The sequence below is a fragment of the Lates calcarifer genome, linkage group LG21 (genome assembly GCF_001640805.2).
Source record: "Lates calcarifer isolate ASB-BC8 linkage group LG21, TLL_Latcal_v3, whole genome shotgun sequence".
NCBI lineage: Eukaryota > Metazoa > Chordata > Actinopteri > Centropomidae > Lates > Lates calcarifer.
In genome coordinates, this window is record NC_066853.1 from 4,080,730 (window position 1) to 4,100,196 (window position 19,467).

Here is a 19,467-nt window from a genome sequence, read left to right on the forward strand (position 1 = left end):
GGTATTTACACAATAGTGAGGAGGCACTTGTTGTGCCTGTGTATGCCTACAGGAGAGGTCAGGGGTATTAACTTGCATGTTTAGCTGTGAAGCATTGCTTAAAGCGTGGCCAGCAGCGAGGTTCAGTGTATGGCTTCACAACCAATATTAAAAAAGTTCAGCAGCACCCCCTTATGGCCATGATAGCAATGAAGGCAAATCCACAGTGGTGTCCATCAGTGCAGTGGTTCTGATATCCGGTCCTGCTGTTTTCCAAAGCAGGACACTAGGCTAGAGTATGATGGCTGTGCCTGAGCCAGTGAGAAAGAGGTGCTGGAGTTGTGAACTGTAAATCAAAGCCATTTGCTCACATCATCATCTGCAGGAACTGGGGCCACCTGCTGTTCAATGATGAGTTAGAACCTGCTGCTTTTCTGTGTCTTTTTCACCACGTTCACTCAAACAGTCACCCTCTGTCACTCACACAAACTTAAATAAAAACAAATTAACATGTGACATGTGGAGTTTCCCAGCGACTGCTCATAGATGTTTTAGCAAAATAATGGCTGGTGAGTCAGTGCTCTCCAGAAAATAGTATCAAAAATGATCAGCTTTATCATTTTCAACACTGCCAAACATACCAAAGGATGAGTCTTATGTACTTTGTTCTACTTTTGTCTGGAAACAATTTTTAAAACAGAACAACTTTATAATGTGTTCTGAAAATGTAGGCAGTAATTTGTTTACCTGCTTAGCTTTGGGGACAAATTTCTCTTTTATTTATAAGACTGATGAAAATTATTATTCACCTTAATCATCCTAACCCACTATATGCTTATTTATGTTAATCATAAGCAATGAATTAACTGCCCATTGAAATTACTTACAGTTAGCATCTTAGTTAAACAAGCAATGCTGTAATGGAAACCCCTTAAAATGAAGAACTTAATCAAAAAGAAAGCAGTTTAAAAACTTTTAATATATATATTTTATATAATGTATACTTAAACAAGACAATGTGTCTTCCAAAATTTGAGAAATAGATGGACAAAAAGGAGAAAGAAAACAATAAAAACAAAACAATGACAAACAAAAATGTCCTCGATGTTCCTTTAGCGAGGCTCAAAGAGCATCTAACATTTCTTCCAGCAATATGGAATTATAAAATGCTTATGTCAATATGATCATATTTCAATATGCTGTCCAGAACCTCTCTCAATCATGTGCCGTCATGACTCAAAGAATTCAGGTTTTTATTTCACCTGCAGGATGCATCAGCTGATGTTTTGATTAGTTGCTCCTGTCTGCAGGTTGAAGGTTGGTCAACCAGCTCATGCAGCTTTTAGTTGGATTGTAAACCTGTAGACTTTTGCTCCAGACATACAACTATGTAGATTTAAGTGCTTCGACACAGCATTAAGAAAAACACAAACCAAAGCCTCTAAACATCAAATGTGGAATCATTTGAAGTGTTAAAAATCCACCAAGTCAGTCAGTCAGTTTTTGGCCTCATTACAAAGACTTAACAAGGATTGAACTTTTTCATTCTTTAAATACAGGAACATTCAAAGGCTTATTTTAAAAATATTTTAAACATTTACACTGATATTAAAAATAGAAAATGAACAAAAGATTGGTGCCTAACTCTTCAGCTAGGGAGTGAGAATTACTGGACTGAGGACAGCCAATGGCTGCGTTTGTCTCATTGGTCACTCTAGACGGGCTGGGGAAAACTGTGGTCAAGTCTCTTCTTTCCTCTTTCCTTCCATTATTCCTGTCTTTAACACAGCACGACTGGCCTTAATGAAAACTCACTCTCACATCTGCAACCAGCATCTAGTTGGTTGGTCAGTCAGTCTGGACACAGCAACATGGACTCTAATGAGCCTGAATACTGCATCATGAGTTAAATTAATGCAGCATTTAAAGCAAAGATCAGCCATGCATGAAATCCCAGTTTCTAAATCCAGAGTCAATTTGGCGCCAAGCTGGTCAAAGCAATCAAAATTACATGCTTGTTCCCTTTAAAGAAAAGGCCATTGAGTGTGCCATGTAGTGTCCTCTTGAAAATATTCCAGCAATAGTTCTGAGTTTTTGAAAACATGCATAAAAACAGACACAAATGGATGGTTGAGAATCAAAATGGTTGTTCATACATTCTCCTCTGCTCATCTGCACACACACATACACTCATGCATCCACTCATATACACATATGCAGTGCAAACACAGAAATGGCAACCCTCCTCCTCATCCTCCCCCTCTTCCCCATTTCCCCCTACTGTAGGAACAGTCCCACACTTGATTTGTAACAGCAACTTCCAGAAAGAGCACTTGTTAAAAAAAAAAGAAAAAAAATCACAAAAAATGCAGAAATATGGCTTTACATTTAAAACCGTAACAACTGATGAAATAAAAGTTTGTCTTTTCCCCCAAATCTTTTCCATTTTCCTAATTTTGATTACACTTTTTTAAAATTCTATCAAGTACGTTTGTGTATATATATGCAGTCTATGCATGGGTTGGTTGGTATTGAGTGAGTGAGTGAGTGAGTGAGTGTGTGTGTGTGTGTGTGTGTGGTGTGTGTGTGTGTGTGGGTGTGTGTGTGTGTGGGTGTGGGTGTGGGTGTGGGTGTGGGTGTGTGTGTGTGTGTGGGTGTGGGTGTGGGTGTGTGGGTGTGTAGCATGGGTACAGCTGGTAAAGAGGTGGTACTTGCCGGCATAACCTGGTTTTCAAAGTATCAAGGCTTTGATGTGGTGCCCAGTGTAGTGCAGCAGAGGTCCTGCAGGGAAAGCCTAAAGCCAACCCTGAGAGGACATACAGAGACAAAGCTGCCAGTCTATGCACACAAACCTGCTGAGGTCAGTCATTCACAGTCTGTGTGTTCATTTCTTGATCCTATGAGTCAGTATGTATGTGGGTGTCTATGTCTGTATGTCTGTCTGTGTGTGTGTGTGTGTGTGTGTGTGTGTGTGTGTGTGTGTGTGTGTGTGTGTGTGTGTGCATTAAAGACCAAATGAAAATGTGTCTTGTGCCAGTTTTTGTTTGTGTCATTCTGATTCCCCAGCAGTGCGAGTGTGTATGTGGGATTGTGATTGTGTGTTAGCCTGCCTGCTTTTTCAAAGAATCTAAGTGATCATTCCCGTATGCTGGCAGAGTAGGAGAACTGAGGGAAGTGCGTACGCTGATCTGAATCCTCTGCATCTAAACTGTCATCTGCAGTGTGCACAATGGGAGAGAGAAAGAAAACATCCAAAAGTTCAAAACAGACATAAAAACACATGAACCCAATCTTAGAGCACAAATACAAGATGTACAGGAGCAGATCCACTTACACTTATCTGGAGGAGTTATTGTAATGGTTTGTGCCGTGAACTCATCATCGAAGTAACGCGTGTCCGTCTCTGATGTTACCTGGGGCTTGAAGGGTGGAATAAGCTGAGAGGAAGAATAAAATTAGTCATTTTTACACTCAGAACATCTTGTTTTAAATGTTGCATAATTTGTGTTATTTCCCCTCGGTCTCTCACCTTTTTTTCAGTAACATCCTGCCAGTTGATGGAGGTGAAGAACTTGTGGCTCATCACTTCTTTGGCATCGTCTGGTCCGCCTCCAAGCCTGTAAACAAAACAAAAACACTATCATTATCACCCACTCATCAGCCACCTTTTTCTTTATACACATAATTGTGCAAACACTGTCATTTGAAATGCACAACAAGCATTTATGTTGTGTTGTTCTCCTCCTGACTTGTGTTTACCAATTTCTTATACAAATTTAGTCTTAATTTCCTTACTACTTACAGGTGCGCATGTTAGTAAGCCTGCAGGCACAACTCTGTGTGCTAATATTAGCAGTTGTTCGACTGTTACCAGAAACACTGGGGCTCGACAAAAACAACAGTCAATTATGTGCTTGTGCGGCCATTACCTTGTACCAAAACTAATCAAGAAGGAACATGGGCTTAAATAATGTGATTACTTATTTTAAAGCTGAAAACGTGCACTTGCCCCTGAGCACAGTGGAAGATTCAGAAAACGAATAAAGTGCAACAGACGTGCAGTAAAAACAGGAAAATGTTTTTCTCAAGCTGTGCTGCTGCATTTTCAGGGGGCAGACATTCAGTTGACTACTGCAGTACTCAAAGACTTGCCTTTGTTTAGGATCCTTTTTGAGCAGGCCAGCCAGCAGGGCCTTGGCTTCAGGGGCCAGGTTCTTGGGGAACCGAATTTCCTCCATGAGGATGAGCTCAAAGAGACGCTCGTGGTCCTGGTTGTAGAAGGGCAACCGACCACACATCATCTCATACATGACCACACCCAGTCCCCACCAGTCCACTGCTCGTCCGTAGTCATTGTCCTCCAGCACCTGATGGGAAAGTGTTGAGAGATATAATACATTTGGCATTCAATTACATTAGAGGCAGGGGATACAGGACTATCAGTTAACCCCCCTTTTACATCATTGTAGTGAAGATGATGGGCTCTGTGGACACTATCAGAAAATCCAGCTTACATTCCAGCTTTAGTTTTATGAAATTAGAGAATGACCAGTTGAGAAAGTCATCAAACTAATTCCAGAATTTTCAGACATTAACCTATCAGACATCTTAATCTACAACTAAAACTAGTTTCCATCACGTGCTCATCCAGCCCTGTGGCAACAGTGCTTCTTTGCATAATCCTTGTCACAAAACATTGATGTCAAGAGTCCACAGCCATTGTCTGGTTACCTCTGGTGCCAGGTACTCTGGGGTTCCACAGAAGGTTTTCATGGTGGCACCGTCTGTGATCCCCTCTTTACATAACCCAAAGTCTGTTATCTTTATGTGGCCATCCTTGTCTAACATGAGGTTCTCCAGCTGTGCAGGGAGAGATTCACATTAGAGTCAAATCAGTTCACAGATATGCCAAGAAAAGGACTTAAAAATGAAATATGGTGGAGAGTACCCATAGGTACAGTATATTATTAAAATCTCAAGAGCAGGACTGAGTATTGTATCTAAGAAGTCAGTCAGTGAAAATGTTGTTCATTGTATGACAATCGAAGGTTACAGCATACTAACAAATATCCCCTCCAGCCTATTTTACAATATATTAGCACTATACTATCAGAGCAAGCAGACACCTTACCTTTAAATCCCTGTAAACTACATTGCGTGAGTGTAGGTACTCCAGTGCTGACACTATTTCTGCACCATAGAATCGTGCTCTGTCTTCTGTGAACACTCTGTCCCGCGATAAGTGAAAGAAGAGCTGCAAAAGAATAAAAAAGTAAACAGGAGTGAGGGACAGAATAATTCCTCATGTGCCTAGAACTACTTGATAAAATGCAGAATTTCAATATATTACTGATATGTTTATGCAGTAAACACAGCAATCCACACCATGTACTGGTGGAGCAATTAATTTTAAGTTTTGATGTCAGTTCTTTCAGCAATTGCTTGACAAATCATCAAATCCTACATTGAGCCCACTATTTGACCTGATCTGGATGCTTCCAAGAAGTATAATACATTGATATAAAACCTTAAAGTGATGCATCTCAATGTGTTGTTTTTTCATCCCTTCTACCCATTACAAATGGTCAAACACAGGTATAGTAACACATCAGACACAACTGTATGCCAGATGTGACAGAGAAAAACGTACCTCTCCTCCATTTGCATACTCCATCACAAAGCATAGCCGGTCATGTGTTTGAAATGCATATTTTAGTGTCTGTCGAGGAAGAACAAGGAACAAAAATTTATGACCGAGTCACAATGAAATAAAAGGTCCCTGAATTACGATAGAGGAACCAGTAACTTACTGTTAGAAAGGGATGCCGCGTATTTTGGAGAACTCTGCTTTCTGTAACAGTGTGTGCCACCTCATCCTGGAGAAACGCACACAAAGACATAATCAGAGCATGCAACGACGGCAACATCACATACCAATAAATAGATGTCCTAATACAATTTAGAGTGTAGGTTTGACCGAGTGAGTGATTTCCACTTACTTTAGCAATGATGACTTCTTTGCGGAGGATTTTCATAGCGTAGTACATCCCTGTGGCCTTCTCCTTAACCAGGATCACTTTACCAAATGTTCCCTTTCCCAGAAGCTTCAGGTAGTCAAAATCACTCATGGTCTGTGGGAACAATGGTCAAACCAAAGCCATGACAAAGATACATACAAATGCTAGTGCACTCACACTAAACCAAAGTTCTACCCGGCTTTTCTTAAAGACACCATGAATGTTACATCTGAACATTGTAATGAGTCAGTGGCTCCAAAATGTACTGTCCCCGCTGCTGATATTCCTGCACTACATCTGTGAGATGTGACATGATGTGACATGCTGAAATAGCTATAAATATTTCTACTCAAATTAAAGAAGTGAGCTTTTCAATTAGCACATGAGAAAGAGCAGCAGGGAAGAAAATTTTCTGCACTGAAAAAAAAAATAGTGAAAAGACTTTGGTAGGTCTGAGTGACAGGTGAGTATTAAAGGTAGACACTATTTGAATAATATTACATTCATTATAAAGCAGGAAATCATTAAAATATGGATAGGTCCATAAAAGTAAAATATTTTTTTCACACAAGGTGAGGGACCTTAAAAAAGAACCTTGTACTTCCATATTGCGTCTCATCATACCTTTTACACTTGATGACAAGGTCAGTTGTCATGGACCAACAATGTCCATTAAACCAGAGCAATTCAAAATCACTTGATGTGAATCAGCACTTCACAAAACATATACATAAATGTTATCCTCCACTCATTTAAAGGTTGCTTCACTAAAAAGGCTTTGAGAAAGAGGCTTAAAGTTTGAACAACTTGCTCAATAAAGATGAGCTTAGCTGGACAAACACAGTAAACACTCAGCTGCCAGGCACTGCTTGTGCAAATACTGACCACTTTTGCGTGGCATTTGGACACAGCAATCTCCATCTCCTCTGTGCCACTGTTGTCGCTCGGGGAGCCAAATTTGATCTCCATGGGCTCCTCATCCTGCTGCTGACTCTTCAGGCTATTTGCCACCGCCTGGATTGATCGCATCCATTCCTCCCTGACCCAGAAGAAAACATATATTACCCTTATCAAATGTAGCCAGTGCCATGTCTATATTACTCTCAATCTATCCTCTAAGAATACGAAATGGCAAAACTTTTTCCGAAAAATACTAATTAAATTATATAACTGTGAATTCTTTGTATTCAGCCAGATGGTAGAGATGTGCCAAATATCTTAAAGGAAAAACAGCAAGCTAAGTTTAGAAGGTAGAGGATAATCTGTACTATTCAGCTGGGGGATGCTGGGATTTGGTACTTGGCAAAGCCGATGTACACAAAACTCAATGACGATTGCTTGGGTTAGGGGTCAATAATCAGGTCTAATCTGGCACTGAATTCTATTTTGAGCATTATGGTCTTTCCTACTCTACAAACCAAAATAAATTTCACTGTCTATAGTAAACAATGGCACATTTAGACCTCAGATTTTGTGAAAATATTCCTTGTGTCTCTCTGTCCTTAACAAAAGATGTGCTGGTTTAACCCACCTACAACTAAAAATAAACCCTTTTGAATTAAAGTCTTTTACCTCTCCTCGTTGCTGTCCACGTGGAAGGTGCGCTCGATGACAGAGGTCCACTGCAGGCAACGAATGACAAACGTGTTGGGCCTGGGGCGCTCTGTCTTCATCAGCTGGCATTCTACAAAAAACAGATTTATCAGCTAACACAGAGGAACTGAGGGGACTGACAATAAAATGTTTATTTGTTCCTCAGAGTTCAGTTTGGTACTTGAATTGAAATTTGCCAGCTAGAAGGGAAAACTGACCTGCGACAGAGAAGTTGTTGAGTGGTGGGAGGCTGTGGTCACTGGACACCTCAGGCTTCTCTTTATAGCCAATAAAGGAACCATCACTCTTTAAGATGAAGTAACGAGGCCGCCATGTTTTAATATATTCACCTGGAAAAGACAAGTTTATTTTTGACTACTTGCTTGTATGGAGAAATATACCAAAATACACTATTCAATTAAGTCGAGAAGAAGCCAAAGCCTTGACAGATACCTTACAAGTCTACACGGAGGAGTACTTATTACTCAAAAGGTAGATTCTGACATAGACTATCACTTAAATGTAGACAGTGAACACAAGGGCCCCTCGTACCTCTCTTGTGGAGCCATCCCTCTCTCACAACACTGACTTCATTCATGCTGGGGCAGAAGACTGTCTGGGTTGGGAGGGGGCTGCAGACAAGCTGGTGGAAACTGTGCAAACGTGTTCCTGACAGCGGCTGAGATACAAAAAACACCTATACAATATAATACCTAGAAGAGGGGAACAGAAAGAGATGCTGTTAATTAAGGATACAAAATGGCACTCAGATTGTCTATTAAATACAAAAACAATGCTGATTCTAGCCTGGTGTAGCTTTAACATGTAATTACAACTCATCAAGACCATCAACATTCATACATGTGAGAGAAGCTACAAACCACCCATATCAGAAAAACATGAACATGACAGCATGTAAAGTGAATACTTAGCATATGAGTACACTTTTACTCTTTTAAAAGTGTAAAGGTGTGAGATAAAACAGCTGTGTGACTTCTGAATATTTACAATTCAATTCACTTTGGATTAAAAAAACATAGCCTTGGGTAATATTATCTTACACTCCTGCGCTTGCCTTTTTGAATTAAGAGGAACACTGGAGGGTAAATATAAAAAGATACTGGGCCTAAAGGAAGTAAAACTACAGCCAGGGAGGTGGAGGTGGAGGTGAACACATAAAGTGAAACTGACTTCTCATAACAAAGGAAACTTTCTGAGTATTGGTCTTGATGACTATCTGAGTGTTGTCACCACAGCACCACGCTTGAATAAATTCCTCTCCTTCTGAGGCACTCTTGTTGCCTTGAAACACAACTCCACAATGAAGAAAACTGCTGAAATCTGCACATGTGCTCAACCCCTATATCTGATATTTCTGACAGTGACATCTAAACAGGGACTTGTGAAATGACTGTCATGACCTCAAGCAAACTATTAAAACAAAAGACACTCATCATTTCATGAAACTCTCCCTGACATCTCCATATCATAGTAGATTTTGGTATCATAGCGATGCCATGTAACAATCAAAGAATTGTGAGATCAGTGCCACTGACCATACAATTGGCTACAAAGGTCTTTATTGTAAAATATAACAACCTCCCGCGGCTCTTGTTGAATGTTTGAGGAGAGGCCTTGGTGATCCAGGGTCAGCTCTGAATCAACAGCTTATGTTAGATAATAGGTTTACCAGAATTTCACTGTATTTCAGTGAAAGTGATGGGGTTGAATATTACAGTGCATACAGTCACCAGAACACAAAGACTGTTTGAACTGCTTTGTTTACAAAGATAAAAACAGATAAGGCTCCTCTCGACTTCAGACTTTTTTTTATGGCTATTAGAGGTGCGTCCGCAGTTCGTTCATAACTATACAACAACTTATTTAAATGGCAAGAATATAGGGTAGCTGGTCCTTAGAGAAAATAAGTAAAATGCACAACTTTTCACGGTACATTGCACACCAGTGTGTCTTTACAAACGGGACAACAATAACAGTAATAGCCAGTAATGCGTTAAAGTATTCGGTTTACATGTAGCACCATTACAAGAAATGACAAACAGACAGTGAATATGAATGTCTTAAAATATTAAACGGCGAGATAATTATGCGTAATCACTGTACAATTACACACTGTACACAACACGACCACAAGCAGCCTAACGTAAACATTACCCTACCGTATCCCCTTAGTGTAGCGGCTAGCTAAACTGAGGCAAAGTCAACAAACGTTTCCTTCCAAGTTCAAGACAGGTCGTTAGCATTTCTATCGTGGCTTAACAATAGATACGTCGCTACAACATTTCAGCCATAGCTTATAACCAGTTCGGCCAAGTGGCGCGCCAGACAACAGTGAGGACACTGACCATGACCGCATTACGGACCAAACAAGGCAGCTAGCCAATATAGCTTTCAAGCTAACAGCTAGTTAGCATGTCAGCTAGCCACTTGCGGTGCTTCTTACCCCGGCTTTTACTTACCTCGACTTAGGTGACAAAAATACACCCAGCAGTCGGTCCTTGAAGAGGCTCAGAGGTGCGCCGCACAAAGCTCCCACCAGTTATCACTTGAAGCTTGTGTGTATTGAACTCTGTCAATGATCACACAGCTATAGCGGACTGCTCGCTGAAGCTTGTTTTCTTCTCTCACAACAGCAACAGCAGCAGCAGCGGCGGTGACGGCGTGCTTAGTCTGTTGCTACTGCAGTGGCTCACTAAAGCGTATGCAAACCAGCCAGATAATAAAAGTCCCCAGAGCTCCAACTTGATGGGTAGATGTGTTGAATACGATTACAATAATTTCCAAATCCCGGGCAGATTAAAAAAAACCCCGCCGCTTTATTGGTTTAATGTGTGTAGTCGCCTGCTTAGTGTGGAAGCCCTCCGTCCCAGCCAGACAGTACAGCAGCCCCGCAGAAGCACACAAAAGGAAGTGACGTAAGAGGCCAGCGAGGGTCCACTGCACCTGAACAGTCGGTGTGAAAGTACATCTAGTACTATAGTGTAACATTAACCTCACCCCAGCTGTACACGACTGGATTATAGATTGTCTAAGAGATAGGCAGCGCAACAAATGTCTAAAAAATATGTCAAATGTCCCTCAACATGTCTTTATTTTAAGGGGTGGGGGGGGTGGGGGGTTGGTTAAACAAGAGAGAGGTGATGTTATAATAAATGTGACCAAAGTTTATTATTCAGATGTCATTTGCAAAATATTCCTTTTTCATGCAACAAATAATGTCCTTGGGGGGTAAGCCCTTTCTGTCAAAGAGCTTTACTTTGTTGTCTTTGTTGCTTTCGTTGCAGGTAGCGAGCGCGAGCATCGCTGACTGAGGCTTCATTGTTTCGCTTCTCCAGCTTCTTTGTGACATCCTCAGGAGAAACCTCTGAAAAACAAACAGAAATTATCTATTAGTTTGTTATTGTAAACATGGTATAGCTTATCCATTTATGCACTCATTAAAACACTTAAAATATTCATGCCTTGCCTACTCGAGGTGGACTCTTTCATACCATCACAATTTCCAAATGGATATCTAATTAATTATTCAGAAAACCTGGTTGTCTTTTGGCTGCTTCTCTGGTCTCCCACTTTGTCATCTCTTCGTCGGTCACTTCTTCTCTTGCCACACTGCTCAATTCGTAGACATCCACCTCGTGGAGTTTAGGTAACAAGTCCTTCACCCACTCATATCGAATAGGACACACGGTCCTGATGTACACCCGGGAGGTCACCAGCACATCATGGAAAATGACCCAGTTTAGCTCTGTCTCCTGGTCAAACAGCTTGGAGCAACAAGGAATCACAGTCACAGGAGAAGTTAGAGAAGAAGCATGATGGTATCTGTTCCACACGTAATGTGTCTTTTATGAAAACTGTATTTCATTAATCAAGATTTCTTCAGTGAATTTAAAGATACATTTACCGATGATGACGGATGAATGTGAACCATGGACCCATGGCCGTCCATTGTGCAAAATACCTTTCCCACAGACCTACGTGGGATGGAAAAAACATGGACTTAACATTATTCACAAGCAGCAAAAATCTCATAATATCAAAGGAGTTTAATTTGAATAATTTAAATAAACTTGATACCTTTTGGCAACATTGGTGAAGTATCCTGAGCACAGGCATCGTCTGAAGAGTTCGCTCTTGTTGCCATCAAATGCTTCTACAGGGAAGTCTCTCTTCTAGGAAGCAGGAGGATGCATCCACAAAAATTAATAATGGCAATCATATCAATTAGCACAGCACTGTATTAGCAAACAGAATGCTAAATGAATAAATGATGGGCTGAATGTCTGACCAGTGATTTGTAAAGAGATTTATCACAAGGATCACAACTTTGATGTGGGGAGCAACAATGATCGGTGACAGCTAATAACAAATAGACAAAACTGTGCCAGTGCAGCTGTAACGTTTACAACAATATGCAGCATTTAAATGCGATAATGAGTTCTGCACACTGCCGTACCTGTTTGAGGCGGAGGAGGATCTCTCGAAGCTGAGTCTCCACACTAAAGGCAGACTTCAGCGCCCTCCAGTGGATCCAGTTCTCTTTACACCATGTTGAAGGTCTGTCACTGCAGAATATAAGAGAAAGGTGCACAATTTATGACAGCTGTGATAATATCAACATATAAAGTCTTGAAAACGTGGCAAGTGATGGACTAAATCTGACATGGATTTGAAAAAATCTGGAGAAATAATAAAGGTTTATCTTGCAGCAGTGATTGGTGAAGTTACAGCACCTGGATTTGCACGACTGAAACACACTGAGAAGTGTGGCAAAGTCATTCATACTGCCACTTTTGGTTGCCAGTGCTCTGTGCTTCTTGTCAGCCTCTTTCTGCCTCTCAGGGTGGCCTGCAGGGAGCATGAGATCAGTCAAACTCAAAGCTCATGTCTTTACCTACTCCTACATTTACATTTCCTGGCACAGAGACTAAATTCATAAATAAAACAATATGTCAGAAAATATACAAATAATTAGTCCACATTTGAGTCATATGCACTTTCAATATCTGCTGTTAAACAATTCTCTTTAGTAAACTCTGTATATTACAGATAACACGGGAAAGTTTTTTACACTTGTATTCTTAAATTAAAAGCATCTTTTGTTCTGCTGAAAGTTCCAAATGTATCAAAAAGCTAAACTGCTGACCTGGCCTGATGAAGATATTCTCCACAGAGAGCATAGCGGCCACAGGGAGCAGCAGGTCCTCACAGCCGAGCGAGGCGGCTTTGAGGACAGGCCCTGGTGAGACCTGGGTGGAGTGGGAACTCTACCATCAACTCCCCCAGCTGGGTCACTGTACCCCTCCTACAGCACACACCACACACATTAGAGCTCATTAAAGTTCAGCAAGAATTTCTTAACCCCAGGTCTGCCGTGCTAGGAAACCACTCACCTGTCGATAGCATCAAACTGATAGAGCTGTTTTAGTGCTTCTAGAATAAACCTCTCTTCTGGACGGTCCAGGTAAGGAAACCTTAAAAGAGAGTGATTCATTATTAAAAACAGTAAAGAGTTTATAAAGAATTGAACTTTAAGAAAGAAAACAGACACAGAATGGATGCCAACATACCTGATGACATCATGAACACCCAGGCACTTGAGTGTGAGTATCACCGCAGTCAGACTTGTCCTCTGGATTTCTGGAACTGTATATCCAGGCATGCTCTTTTCCCAGAATTCCTTGGTATAGATTCGAAAACATTTCCCTGCTGAGGTTCTTCCAGCTCGGCCTGCTCTCTGCTGAGCCTCGCTCCTAATCACAGAAAATCCCCACCCCCCCAAAAAAAATCCAGTCCAAATCTGTTGGCAAGCTCTCTCAATGGCGTGAGTTAGCAGGAAAATGACTAAAACAAAGCTACCTGCAGGTCTGAAATGACATTTCACATTTTTCCGATACTCACTTTGATATTGGCACCACCTCCAAGATATCCATGCCCACCCTTGAGTTGTGGTTGAGTTGCTTCACAAACCCGCTGTCTATGATGTACCTATATGAGGAAAGAATGACATGATGATGGATTTTGCAGGTGTCAGTGAAACGTTTCAGCAATGGTGATGTAATGGCACAGATTTATGGTTACATACTCACTTTATACCATTGATGGTGAGAGATGTCGCTGCAATGTTAGTGGCCACTACACACTTCCTTATGCCTGGAGGCGGTGGCTGAAAAATCTGTCTCTGTTGATCTGTGGTGAGACCAAAACAAATAAGTAAATAAAATAATAACTGACAGTGACAGCAATCTACCTTGCAATAAGATGTAACAGCTGTTGTATGTGTTTACCAGTGGGCATGGATCCATAAAGGGGCAAAATGAGAAGGCCCTCCACTGTTTGGTCCTGTACATCATAGCGATAGTCTATAGACTCTGCTTTTTCAAACAGCAAGTCACAGGCACGCTCAATCTCTGACTGACCTGTCAGACATGATTTTGTCAGTGTTAAGATATAATGTGATCTTAGAGTTTGATAATTGTAACTTGCCTGTCAAAAACACAAGAATATCCCCAGCCATTTCACTAGTGTGCACATCAAGAGCCATTTTCACAACCTGTAGAGCAAAGTGGAGCAAAGGTGGTAAAATCAAACCGATAATAAAAAAAAAAGCATCAAGCAATAACATATCTATCATTGTGAAACCAAGAAACTCAACTCAAACTGAAACTCAGTACCTCTTTTACATAGCCAGTACTTTCTATGTCTTTTGGTCCAACAGCAGAGCCGAATGTGCAGGTTACAGGAAAAGTCCTCCCAGGAATAACAAAGACGGGACAGTCGCCAAGAAAGGCTGCGAGTTTGTCAGTTTCCAAGGTGGCGGACATCACCATCCACCTTCAGAGGAAAAGATCGACCCTTTGTGGCTTTATCAGAGCCAGAGAAGATTTTCTTCAGTAAACCAAGGAGAATATCCTGTAGCAAATATAAACACTGAGTCAATGTGGGTGATGGAGGATGAGGAGAAAGAAAAGCTGTATCCATATCATCAGCACAGTACAGTGTTAAGGACATTCTGTTAATATCTTAACTCACTGTGTTGAGGCTGCGTTCGTGGACTTCATCCAAGATTACGACGCTGTACTGAGAAAGTCCAGGGTCTGCCAGGGTCTCCCTGAGCAAACAGCCGTCTGTCATGTACTTCACCACCGTGTCCTGGCTCAAACAAAATCACATTTCCATGTTACCTGACATTCACAATAAATGTGTTTTTCTGCAGGGCCCTATCCTCTCAGTCTCACCTGTGATGTACAGTCATCAAAGCGGACTTGGTAGCCAACTTCTCTGCCCAGGGTGCATTGCATCTCCTGGGCTACCCTCTGGGCCACTGTGATGGCAGCTACCCGGCGGGGCTGTGTGATGCCAATTTTGCCATCTTTACAAAAACCTATGTCAAAACAGGGATAAAGACATGGTTCATCGTTTTAAGTCATATTTGTATTATCACCTGACAAAAAAGCCAAGGACTGATGCTCGTTAGCCAACCAAATATTGAACCATGTTGTATGTAGATGTTATCTTTTAATGTAAAAGCTTGTCTCAACGTTAATTTATAATACTACAGCGTGCAACAGTGCTGTTAACATCATATTACCAGGGCCAGGACAGCAGAGTTACAGCTTACCAGCTTGATGCAGATACTGTGGAAGTTGTGTGGTTTTGCCGCTGCCGGTCTCACCGGTGACAACCAGAAAAGTGCTATCTTTGACAGCCTGAACTAGTTTGCTTTTGTGCTGGTAGATAGGAAGGCGTATTGACTCGTTGCCTTTTGGTTCCCATCTCGTTGATTTAGACATAATTGACCAACTCTGAAGCTTTACCGGCAGACGTCAGCGTGGGCGAAAGAAACGTGGCAAGTGATGGACTAAGAAACAGGCGAAAGAAACAAATAATTAGTTAATCACGCCGAACACGGTTTAGTTGGTGTTTGTGCCCCACACACTAATAAACTTTACAAAACATCATGTTGTCTCACTCCTATCGTTACACAGGCACACTTTCTAAGCCACATCCGCAAACGAACCTATTCTGCGTTTCTATTGGCCGAGCTATGAGCACATGACCCAAGCTCCTCCACCACAATAAAAGTCCAGCTGAACTGTATTTGCACATAAAATTGCAAAATCCCAAATGGATTAAAAAATAAATACAGATTTTACATAAAAAGCCATTAAATCGTTTTGTTCAATTGCATTTTTCGATTAAATGAAATTAAATAATAACAGTATTTTATAATTATCCACATGCAGTTTTTTTAATATCATATTTGATCAACCACTAAAACACCACCAAAATACATTATTCAAGTTAAATACTGCAAGCTATTTCCCATTATATATCATCATCGCTTTTTTTTCTATCTCTCTTTTTAATTGTTAGACCATAAGGCAGGAGGCTGCCTTTGCACTGACATGTCATTGTCCAACAGGGACATATTCTGAGAAACAGAGTCAAGTTATCTGGATAATTTTACAGAGTAAAACCCATAACATGTGCTGTAGGTTTTACATAGCTAAGATGCGTAACTAAGAAAGGTACTTCTTTGAATAGGTCTCTCTAGGTTGAATAGGTGCTTGGAGTGGGGCAATGGGTAGACACCACATTTTAATATCAAGTGGTAACATTGCTCATCCAGTCAGGTTTTGGGACAGCATGCATCAGTCAAGCTTAATTTGATAAAATCAAGACATGAATTCAGATAGACTGAAAATGATGTAACAGAAGTCTATTTAAGGCCATTATAGTGCTAGTATAGTAGTATAGATTTATTTTACAAATCATGGCCAATTTGTGGCAGAACTGATTTAAATCTCAGTGCTTCTTAGCTGTCCTTTTTTCTAGTTATTCAAAGTAGATAGAGTAAAGGTCCTCCAGAGACTACACTGTAAAGAATCCTTTGCTCTGGTCCTGGTGTAATTCTTCTTAATGTGCGCCTTCCTGAAAGACATGGAAAAGTAGAGAATATCATTCATAGTGTTACATGCAAGCAAGTGCACCAATCAAGACAGAAAAGAAAAGAGCAGCCTCATAAAGGCGAAAAAAGCTTACCATTGCTGCAGGACTGTAAGCAGTCTGGCCCTTTACAGATCTCTATATCACAGTGGAAATATATCTGTAGGAGAAAATCCTCATGATAAAAGAAAAGCACCAAAGCATAAAAGTACAGACAGAAAAGATACCACTTTTTATCTTGCTAACCTGGTTTTCAGATGTTGGGGATTTCACAAATGAAAACAGCTTGACCACAAACCATTTGTGAAGAGAAGGATGTGTCAGCTCCTTACTGGAGACAACTGGCAGCACAACAGTTCTGTGGCTATCACCAGTGAAAGGACACCTGGATTGGATACAAAGATAAGCATCGAATCATTTTCTCCATTTAAAGTACAGGTGAAGATTTTTTAAGAGAATGAGCTTTTTTGAATTTCAGAAATTTTCACATCTGCCAATTCATATACAGTGTGCTCACCCTTTAACAAGCAGGTCCCATCGTTGGGGGTCATGTGGGTCTTCAGTCGGCGTGGCCCAGCAGTCCTCCAGCAGCAGTGTCAAGTCCGCGTCCTCATGTTTGAGAACAAACACCTCCACATACACAGGCTGGCCAAGCTCAATCACTGTTGGAGGGTCTTGAGAGGAATAGAACGACATGTAAGAGGAATCTGTGGAGGAAAGATTAAAAAAGGAATGAAATCAGGAATGAAACTGGCCCTTCAAAGTAACAGGGGTTCATTCATTTTCATGTCATGCATTTCATAAAGGTTTGAGACCAGTTCTTCACAGATAACTTTTTAATAAAAACATGCATACAGACATACATTTAGGAAAGAGTAAATTTCATATACAATAAAGGGCAAAATTAGGAATGTTGGAAAGTAAAAACATATAAAATTGACCTTTGGCAAACCTCATTTCAGTCCTTAGTATTCCTTTGCTCTTCAGTGTTTTTTCTCTGATTTTTTCCCTCTGAACCTCGATGCCCAGTTGAGTCATTTGAGACAATGTAAAGCTACAGCGAACAGTAAGACTGAAATAAAAGGAAAATGAAATGGTTGTCTATTAGCTTCAAAAAGCGACAGAAACTGACCATTTGTGTATTCTTACTGGAAAGGAGTGTCACGAAATATAGAGCCTTTCTGCAGATGTTGTTTCACCTCAATGTTGACCCAGTAGGTTATAATCCCATCTGCTGCCTGCAGGACACAAACAAACCCATTCTATTTAGTCACAAAAAGCACCAATCGACCTGTCTGAAGACTGTGGATGGGAGGTAATTGATTTACATTTACCATGGACTGAGCACCACAGTCAGTGAATGGAAAGATGAAAGTGACAGAATCATTGGATCTTTTTTTGGGTTTGCATTTGTGGCTTTGACTGGAAGGGATCCAGACTGCATCCAAGTTCAGAGGTGGGACTGTGGTGTTCTGGGGAATGGTAATGTTGAACCCATCCTTGTTGCAGAAAGACTGTCTTGGGACGGGTTGATAGCCCTTTTTGCTTGCTTCTGTATAAAACACACAGAGTTCAGCCTGAAAAAATCACAATAAAAAGTCACAATATTTATCTGCACACTTGGGATTACTACCTTTCATTTTTCTTTCACAGATCAGAGGTATCGGCTTGACAATTTCAACTCTTCCTCTGTCTGCAAGTGCTATGATGACAACAGTCAGACTTGTGATATATTTCTAATGAACAAAATTGTAAAGAAAGATTGGAACATGAAAAATGCACGTATCTGTAATAAAAATAAACACAGGCTCAGGCTCAAGAGACTTTTCAGCTTACTTGTCTTTTCACAAAACAGCCATTGGAAGCAACTGTAAAGATAACAAAGGTGTCCTTTTCTCCAAGGAAGTAGCGGCACCATTTTGCTATTGCAGTGGCTTGGTAATATCCACCATGTTCGTCTGTGTGTAAATGTGAACACAAACAGGAACAGAACAGAGCAAACACAACCACTTTAAAGTCATGTGTTATCATTGATAAGCTTTATCCTTAGCGTCTGACTCACCTTGAATATAAATAGTGAAAGGAAGGTCAGCAAACTGCTCCTTTGATATGTAAACAGACATGAACCCATCATGACAAAGTGATCTGTTATTAAACATGGTTGTTGCTTGAAATTGTTTTGAAGTAGCATGAGCTTCACATTTCAAAAGGAGCAGTGATAAAGAAATAAATGCCACCAAAACAAAGTCTGTACTGCAGGTCTCCATCTTTGGTTGCTGAGACTCAAGAGTGTGACAGGTGGAGCAGCTGGTTCGCATTTGACTTGATTGGCACAAATCCTATGAGGGTAAAAGCAACTCAAAAAGTGTGAGGGTTCTGTGTTCAAATCAACCAGTTTCTGGGCCCTTTATGGCGTTTGCATGTATAAACAGGTGACAAATTCAAGGAAAAACCAAGTCTTAGTCAGGTACAGAGCCACCACAAGCTGCCAAAACAGCTTTAGTGTGCTTTGGCATTGATTCTACAAGTGGTGTTTTGGTGTTTTGTTGATGGGGGTGGAGAGCGCTGCAACGTCCAAAATTTCCCATAGGTGTTCAACTGGGTTGAGATCTGGTAACTCTGACAGCCATAGCTTATGACATACACCAATTTAATACCCATCAAAGCATTTAATGGCCGTCTCTGGGTTTTTCTTTACTTTGTCACCTGTCTGTAATTGTATGGGTTTCCCTTCACAGTTAAAAGAAATACAGGTGAACCAGAGACTGTAAACTGTAAGTGTGAGTGTAGTTTGGTTTTGATGTTTGATCAACTGAGTAACAAACAAATTTGAGATGATCTGCAAGTCAAACTGACATAGTAAAAGTCATTAGTTCGTCTCAAAGTAACTGATTATCAACTGTTTTGC

At 40.7% G+C, this 19,467-nt stretch overlaps 3 protein-coding genes across 6 annotated transcripts; all 3 read right to left on the reverse strand.

Moving 5' to 3' along the window:
• Window positions 1-939: 939 nt before the first annotated feature.
• akt2 (v-akt murine thymoma viral oncogene homolog 2) lies at window positions 940-10,519 on the reverse strand. The gene is made up of 14 exons (XM_018698843.2): window positions 10,070-10,519; window positions 8,142-8,302; window positions 7,808-7,939; window positions 7,569-7,680; window positions 6,882-7,035; window positions 5,979-6,110; window positions 5,790-5,855; window positions 5,630-5,698; window positions 5,111-5,233; window positions 4,711-4,839; window positions 4,132-4,346; window positions 3,509-3,596; window positions 3,314-3,416; window positions 940-3,194 (listed from the first exon to the last, which is right to left on the reverse strand). Exons 2-14 carry the CDS (start codon window positions 8,185-8,187, stop codon window positions 3,115-3,117), a joined length of 1,449 nt encoding a protein of 482 aa, XP_018554359.1. The 5' UTR covers window positions 8,188-8,302; window positions 10,070-10,519; the 3' UTR covers window positions 940-3,114.
• A 240-nt stretch (window positions 10,520-10,759) lies between these two features.
• Window positions 10,760-15,814, reverse strand: dhx40 (DEAH (Asp-Glu-Ala-His) box polypeptide 40). The gene is given in 19 exon segments (XM_018698837.2): window positions 10,760-10,974; window positions 11,146-11,374; window positions 11,515-11,584; window positions 11,688-11,782; window positions 12,067-12,175; window positions 12,344-12,458; window positions 12,757-12,844; window positions 12,846-12,915; window positions 13,004-13,084; window positions 13,181-13,363; window positions 13,512-13,598; window positions 13,700-13,799; window positions 13,898-14,029; window positions 14,097-14,163; window positions 14,285-14,440; window positions 14,442-14,522; window positions 14,643-14,762; window positions 14,849-14,994; window positions 15,232-15,814. Coding segments are annotated over 19 exon segments (2,223 nt in total). The 5' UTR covers window positions 15,404-15,814; the 3' UTR covers window positions 10,760-10,852.
• Window positions 15,815-15,954: 140 nt separating this feature from the next.
• Window positions 15,955-19,452, reverse strand: LOC108898799 (zona pellucida sperm-binding protein 4). Of its 4 annotated transcripts, none has more exons than XM_018698851.2 (10): window positions 18,622-19,452; window positions 18,396-18,517; window positions 18,193-18,261; window positions 17,894-18,111; window positions 17,709-17,797; window positions 17,501-17,631; window positions 17,077-17,266; window positions 16,806-16,944; window positions 16,656-16,719; window positions 15,955-16,544 (listed from the first exon to the last, which is right to left on the reverse strand). In XM_018698851.2, exons 2-10 carry the CDS (start codon window positions 18,475-18,477, stop codon window positions 16,453-16,455), a joined length of 1,074 nt encoding a protein of 357 aa, XP_018554367.1. In that variant the 5' UTR covers window positions 18,478-18,517; window positions 18,622-19,452; the 3' UTR covers window positions 15,955-16,452. The 4 variants fall into 4 exon arrangements, with proteins under 4 accessions (XP_018554367.1, XP_050921408.1, XP_050921409.1 ...); XM_051065451.1 differs by having other exon boundaries at window positions 18,193-18,295; XM_051065452.1 differs by lacking the exon at window positions 18,193-18,261 and having other exon boundaries at window positions 17,894-18,136.
• Window positions 19,453-19,467: the final 15 nt, after the last annotated feature.